We start from the raw sequence: 7,330 nt of genomic DNA on the forward strand, positions 1-7,330 counted from the left end.
TATATTAAAGTGTCTCTGCATTAGGAAAGTTGAGAACCACTGATGTAAAGGGTACCATTTGCAATCAAGTTAGAAAATGTAAAATGCTTACAGGTGGACCTAACAGAAGTTATTCAAATCTCTATAAAATCATAGAAATTTATTCAAAAGTATTAAGGAGGACTTGAATACATGAAGATCTATTGTTATACCTAGGAAAACTCACACCATAAAACATCCGTTCTTTTCTAATTGGTTTGTGAATTTAACACAAATGCAAAGTTCATATGAGCTGACTATAAAATGTATCTGAAGAGAAAAGACTTTTTCTTTGTAGAAGAAAATATAGCACATCCATGCCATTTCCAGAGTCAAGATTTATTAATTATAAAGAGTTAATAATTCGAGGCCAGCCTGGTCTACAGAGTGAGTTCCAGGACAGCCAGGGCTACACAGAGAAACCCTGTCTTGAAAAACCAAAAAAAAAAAAAGTTAATAAAACGTGGAACTGATAAAGCAAAGACATCATGGCCAGTGGAACAAAACAGAAAGCTAGATCACAGCTCAGTAGATGTCTGTAGCTTTGGTTGAAGATGAAGCTTACATATTATTAGACTGGCTTCAATAAAAATGCAGTAATTGATGCTGGAAACAATTATACATGTGGAAAAAATTATATATACCCCCCAAGTTACTCTATACAAAAAGAGTGAACTCTAAATGAATCTGTGAATAGGTTTTATTTTGTTTTGAAACAAGGTCTCTCTGTAGACAGGCTGGCCTCAAACTCATACTCCTCTTCACTCAGCTTCCCAAATGCTGGAATTACAGGTGTGTGGGTCCATACTTGGCTTCCATAAGGCATCATTGAAGATACAGGTCAAACGCATGTTTACTGTCACACTATAACAACAGCCAAGATTTAAAAAAAAATGGCCTAGACTCTTCTCAACAAACGACAAGATACAGAAAATGTGATACACACACACACACACACACAAGTTTTACTTGGCTGTAAGGATGAATAAAATTATAGTACTTGCAGGGAAATAAATAGAACTGGAGATGATGTTAAGCAACATAAGTCAGACTCAAAAAGACAAATATCATAAGTTTTCTCTCATGCGTGGAATATATGATAAGAAAGTAGATGGAAACTAAAGGCAGGGGCCAAGAAAGGCTTGTAAGGAGAAAAGAAAAAATTCCGTTTGTTCTCATATGCAGATCGAGATTTAGATGTGTGTGTACATGTCATACTAGCAAGGTACACTGGCCGGGCAGTGGTGGTGCACGCCTTTAATCCCAGCACTTTGAAGGCAGAGGCAGGTGGATTTCTGAGTTCGAGGCCAGCCTGGTCTACTGAGTGAGTTCCAGGACAGCCAGGGCTACACAGAGAAACCCTGTCTCAAAAAAAAAAAAAAAAAAAGGTACATAGTAACAGAATTTCTTGTATGCTAACAGAAAAATTTAAAAAGAAGGTATAAACAAAAATTTGCAGTTACAACAATCAGCATTTCTAAATCTTGTGAAATGAGTTGGTTGTTACTTTAAGCCAAATTTCCATATCCTGACTCAACTGATGTCAAACCAACAAATAAAGAGATGGTGATGAAGATATAGGTGACCATCTTTCTAAATAAGACACAAACTGCACCAAAATTAACGTTTATCAACACACTTAAAAATTACATTAAAAAATGTTAAGCCTCAAATGTCCCCAGTCCAAAGCAGAAAAATATTTGATTCGTCTTATTTTAGTTTTAATAATAGCTACACAATAATATACAGAGATATTAATGAAGAGAGGAACAGAGAACTGACTAAAGAAGATTGATAAAAAAAAAAAAAACAAATGAGAGTCTTGAGATTTTTTTTTTTTACCAAGATTTCTGTATTTCCGGCAAGACTGATCAATAAAAACGCAAACATAGATTAAAAGAGAAGAAAACTCACGTAATAGGGTTAAGCTTAACTTGGGAAAATTACAAGACCAGTTTCTACTGGGATGGAGGGGCTTTCACAGAGACACATTAACGCGCAATGTCCAAAAAAGAGCTCCCATCTCCGAGAGATGGAACTCTGCCCAGAAAAGTCTCTCTAGAAACAAAGGAATGGGATGCTAAAGAAATGTTTTCATTCATTTATTTAAAAACTATGCTTGTCTCTCTACACCAGCCTTTATCCAATGCCTGCCACAGAGACTGAAGGGATTGCAAAGTGGGAACCAGAGACCGCAGGTGCACACCGGAGAGCTATTTGAGAGACCTGAGTAAAGGATATAATCAGAGCGGTTTACCTAGTTTCTTGGCAAAGATGGTAGTGATATGGGGCTCTTCTTTAAAGGCCAAGAAAAGTGTTCATTACTTTTGACAAGATGAAAACTAACAGCCCATAATGTAAACGCATGGACATCTGGAGGTCGCTGACTCCCTCTGGTCCTCATCTTCATCTTGCATACCAAACTTTACCACCCAAGCAAAGTCTCAAGTAGCTGTTTGCACATAATCATAAATTAGGCACCACTTAGAGTGCACTTGCTCTTTGTAAGACTTGCGGGTTAAGTGCTTTAACATCAGGATGCCTTTGATCATAGAACTGCAGTGGTATTTAATAATATCTTCCTTTTAGAGACTTACGGACTTGCCCAAAGTGAGATAGCTAGTAATTAGCAAATGCTTGGTTAAAAGTCTGTAAGGTTGTGCTCTGGCTGAATAATAGAACGGGAGGTCCAGAACGAGAAGGGCCCAGGTTACCTTATGGGATGTCATAGAGATTTAAAACCAGGTCTAATTACCCTAGGCTAAACGCGTCGTGGCGCCCTTGTTTTCCTTTAGGAAAGTAAGGAGGGCTCCTCTGTCATTGCTTTCGCTCCCACAGCATTCCTACACCTAATTTTTCACCTGACGGTCCTACGCGTGGCTAGAGACAGCGCCCGCCTACGGAAGCCGCACTACAAACCCGAAGCTCAGCGCGGTCACACCTACACAGGTCCCCGCGTCCGCTTCCGTACAACATGGCGGCGCGCTTACTGACGCGTCGCTTTCTCTGACGTACTTCCTGTCCGGCGCAGTCACATTTGCCCTTTGAATTCGCCCGCCTCTTCCTTTTCCTCTTCCGGGACGGTGCTTAGAGGTATGGTGGCCTGTTTTTGGTCTGTGTTTGTACTGTTTACGATCCATAGCCATCCGAGGAGTTAGGCGGGCGGGACACCCTCGGGGACGGTGCTGTAGCTGGGGTTAATGGTGAGGGGCGAGGAGAGGTGCGTACCGAGCGGGTCTTCGGCTCGTAGTTTCGGAAAGCTCTCCGTCAAACCAGCGCTGCCGAAGCTGTGAGTAGCCGGAGCTCGCTCCGCGCGCCTCGGTCGCCGGGTACGGAAAGCGAGAGGCTTAGGTCGTGATTGTGAAGCGCTTAGGATTGGAACAGGGGAGCTCTCGGGAACCGCGGCCTCCGGCTGCTCCCCTGTTGATGTCTGTCATGGTGGCTAATGAGCTAGCGAGACGCGATAGCAGGGGCCGTGGCGCAGTCTGGCTTGGTTATGAAGACACAAACAGTGGCGGCTTAGGTCCTTAAACACTGGCCTGTGTCGCTTTAGGTGCATGGCTCCCTTTAAAGTGGGTGTTTGGAAGGTGTGGAAGATAAGTCAGCTTGGCTGCTCCTGGCTTACCCTTCTGTTACTTGGGGTAGTGCTAACTAGGGGCGCTTCAGCCATTTGTCCCAGGGTTTGAGACTTAACAGCCCACCTTAAAGCAGAGTTGCATGGGCCGAGTGTGTGTAGAGCTCTTGGGTAGAATGCTTGTCCAGCAGGTTGAAGGTCTGGATTCCAAATGCATCACTGCTGCGGCTCGGAGGGACATTTAGTAATTGATCTGCTAAAGAACGCAGTTCGGTTTTAAACAGCACAAAACCCGGGTCCCGTTAATAAACAGATTAACTTCTCGGGGATGCTGCTTTGGAACAAGAGCTAGATTCTAAACAGATACCACCTGTCAGCACTGTGCAGGGTGGAGATAGTTCAATGTCTTAGTCCTACTGGGAGCTGTGTAACTTGGTTGAAAATACTGTCTTAGAGCCCAGGAACTGGCTCTGTATTGCCAGCAAACAGCACTGCTGCGGAATCACCTAAGGGTCCCACTTGTCATCCTTTAGTGTTACCAAACAAAACAGACTTCTTGAGGAATGAGCCCATGATCAGGATTTTACCAAGCTCCGTACTTGTTTGCCAGTAGGAAGGTTTATTTTTAGTCATCTCTAATTTAAATGTGCAATTTAAATGTGCATCTCTAATTTAAATGTGCAAAAAAGAGTAGTGTGTGAATGAATGTAAGACACATGTGGTGATGCTTTGACCTTTACCTTCACAGTGGAAGGTGCTCAAGATGGTCCAGCGTTTGACATACCGTCGTAGGCTTTCCTACAACACAGCCTCTAACAAAACCAGGCTGTAAGTATTTGCAAGTTTAATAAGACAGTTATTGTTGCTTTCTCTGATGTACTGAGCTGCTTACAATCTCCCTTCCTAGGTCTCGAACCCCTGGCAACAGGATTGTTTACCTTTACACCAAGAAGGTTGGGAAAGCACCCAAATCCGCATGTGGTGTGTGCCCAGGCAGACTGCGAGGGGTGAGTGCCCTTTTGAGAGTCTTAATCCCTCAGTAGGGAAATAGTGAAGGCGGACTTGCTGCTAAGATGCTTGGGAACTATTAAATGTCTGAAGTCCAAAGTAACCAGTGTGAGAGGTGACCGAAGTGGCTTCTGGGTAAAGCAGTAGACTTTCCCATTGTGACCTAGTCCAAATTACTATGAAATGTCTTCCTACCTGAGCATCTTAAGGTAATTAATCTTTGTTACACAGGTTCGTGCTGTGAGACCCAAAGTCCTTATGAGATTGTCTAAGACAAAGAAACATGTCAGCAGGGCCTACGGTGGCTCCATGTGTGCCAAGTGTGTCCGAGACAGGTGAGTGGGGTGTCAGGCAGGCTGTGTGACTGTTACTGCTGGGAGATAAGTGGTCTTGGGAAACAGCGATGCTCCTGATGTGTTGGAATCTGTGGGCATCTTGAAAATAGCATTGGTTTATAGAGAACAGACGAGAAAGAGATGCCGAGTTGGTGTTTGATAGTGGGCAGCTGTGGCGGAGACTGCTTGGAGGTGTGGGAACAGGTGTTGGTTTGGGTGGACATGACAAAGCTGGGAAAGACTGAGGGCTTAGAAAGCTTTATCTTGGAATGAGGGAACTCATGGATCTCAAGCAAAAGCTGAGGGTCTGGCTTAATATGATGAAGGGTTGGGGTATACGGCTTAGGCAGCAAGAGGAAAGTGCCCTTGCCTTACTACCTAGAGAGGGTTTGGTGGTGAGGGGACTAAATATTTTGGATACTGGATAGAGTTATGAGGATAAATTGTGGTTTATTTGCTGAGTGCCAGATAACATTTCAGAGATTCTGGGTGGGTTTGTTTGGGGGAAGAAATCGGCACTGCTGTTTTACTGAAGTTTTTCTGAGTTAACTACTGTGCAGTGCTGGGAATGTCTAAGGAGAGAAAATGGGAGGATTGGTGAGGGGAGAGTTCAGAGGTGGAGCTGGACTCTGGTTTGTTTGGTAATTTACAGAATGCTCTGACCAAGTGGGTTTTGTTTTGTTTCTTGAGGACAGTCTGCCTGCTCTGTTTGTGGGAGTTGTTCGTTAAGAGGAGGAAGGCCTAGTATGTTAATACAAGCACAGGGCAAATGTTCTACAATGCAGGCAGTCTGAACTTAATAAAGTTTAGAAGAGAAATCTTATGTAGTTGTTGAGACTGTGTTGGCATTTGAGGCCAAACCTGAATGATAGAAAGGATTTCCAGACTCTGGTGTTTGACCTGACACCGGAAGGAGGGGGTGAAAGGGGGCTGGGTAAAGTGGTGAATTGTGAGCTATCAGAATTTGCTTGCCATAATTGATTCATGGTCTACAGACTCTAGATTTGGTCCTATCTAACAAGACTGTGTCCTTGGCTCCTTTCTTTACACACAAACACACATACCCCGAGTTACAGTTCCCAGCTGATAGCTAGGTTTTATGGGAAACTATAAAGTGATTAAAACATTTAAGTCCTCTTTTTAAAAGTGTACTGATGTGGGGACTTGAGCACCTACAACAACCCTGAATGATTCTCAGTCTGGGGGCATTTTCTTGATTGATGTTCACTCTTCCTCTATGATTCTAGCTTATGTCCAGTTGACATAAAACTTGCCAGCACAGCACATTTATTTTATAGTTGATCATGAAGCAGTCAAGACTATTGGAATTGGAGAATAGTCCTGCAAATGTTCCTGTAACTTCACAAGCTTTGTGAATTTTCTTGTACATTTTTCTAGACTCTTGAGTGCTTTGCTCCATCTTTCATTGGTAACTTTCCTGTATTAAATAATAACTGGTTTGTTTTTCTTTCTAGGATCAAGCGGGCTTTCCTTATTGAGGAGCAGAAAATCGTTGTGAAAGTGTTGAAGGCACAAGCACAGAGTCAGAAAGCAAAATAAATCTGCATTTTTTTAAGTAATAAAAATCAAGGCTTAGTCTACAGTTCTGTTATGTGTGATTTGTTTTAGTACTTGAGAACTAATTTGTGGTGTGGTTGGTTTTGGTTTTGGTTTTTCCGAGACAGGGTTTCTCTGTGTAGTCCTGGCTGTCCTGGACCTCACTCTGTAGACCAGGCTGGCCTCGAACTCAGAAATCCGACTGCCTCTGCCAAGTGCTGGGATTAAAGGCCTGTGCTACCACCGCCCGGCGAGAGCTAATTTGTAACTGATTGCTTTCTCTTAAGGGAGATGGTGGCTGGAAGTCACTGGATACTAGGATCTTGAGTAGTTCCTTTGATTAGGAATGGTTCTCGCCTGGCAGTGGTGGCACATACCTTTAGTTCTAGCACTTGGGAGGCAGAGGCAGGTGGATTTCTAAGTTCAAGGCCAGCCTGGTCTACAGAGTGAGTTCCAGGACAGCCAGAGCTATATACCGAGAAACCCTGTCTAGGGAAATAAAAAGAATGGATCTCTTCTACTCTTGATGACACTTAGACCATTTTGTAGTATCCTCTACACAATCAAACCAGAAACCAGCCTCAGGCTGTTTTGAATGAACTCTTTAAAATTTTTCCTCTTTTTAAAAGTGTACTGATGTGGGGACTGTAAACAGCTACAACAACCCTGAATGATTCTCAGATTGTGATTTTCATTGCATTTTAGTCCAGGTTAGGACATTAAAATACAGGCTTTATTTTGGTGGTGTGAACAAGGTTTCTGAAGCTCCTTAATGCTAAGAGAACTAACATTAGTCTAAGGGCCATACAAAAATCCTATTGTATTTCTGTTGCCTGTT

At 42.9% G+C, this 7,330-nt stretch overlaps 1 protein-coding gene across 1 annotated transcript; it reads left to right on the forward strand.

Annotated features, from left to right (window-relative positions):
• Positions 1 to 3,092: 3,092 nt before the first annotated feature.
• LOC114616517 (60S ribosomal protein L34) lies at positions 3,093 to 6,538 on the forward strand. The gene is made up of 5 exons (XM_028761961.1): positions 3,093 to 3,111; positions 4,341 to 4,420; positions 4,500 to 4,599; positions 4,832 to 4,935; positions 6,411 to 6,538. Exons 2-5 carry the CDS (start codon positions 4,356 to 4,358, stop codon positions 6,493 to 6,495), a joined length of 354 nt encoding a protein of 117 aa, XP_028617794.1. The 5' UTR covers positions 3,093 to 3,111; positions 4,341 to 4,355; the 3' UTR covers positions 6,496 to 6,538.
• Positions 6,539 to 7,330: the final 792 nt, after the last annotated feature.

The sequence above is a fragment of the Grammomys surdaster genome, unplaced genomic scaffold (genome assembly GCF_004785775.1).
Source record: "Grammomys surdaster isolate TR1022 unplaced genomic scaffold, NIH_TR_1.0 332346, whole genome shotgun sequence".
NCBI classification, from domain to species: Eukaryota; Metazoa; Chordata; class Mammalia; order Rodentia; family Muridae; genus Grammomys; species Grammomys surdaster.

What these genes read in the sequence shown, in the direction of transcription:
- LOC114616517 (XM_028761961.1), top strand. Translation starts at nt 4,356, where the DNA reads ATGGTCCAGCGTTTGACATACCGTCGTAGGCTTTCCTACAACACAGCC. An exon ending in GCCCAGGCAGACTGCGAGGG is followed by an intron (nt 4,600 to 4,831) that starts GTGAGTGCCCTT and finishes TTTGTTACACAG; the next exon opens with GTTCGTGCTGTGAGACCCAA. An exon ending in GCCAAGTGTGTCCGAGACAG is followed by an intron (nt 4,936 to 6,410) that starts GTGAGTGGGGTG and finishes TTTTCTTTCTAG; the next exon opens with GATCAAGCGGGCTTTCCTTA.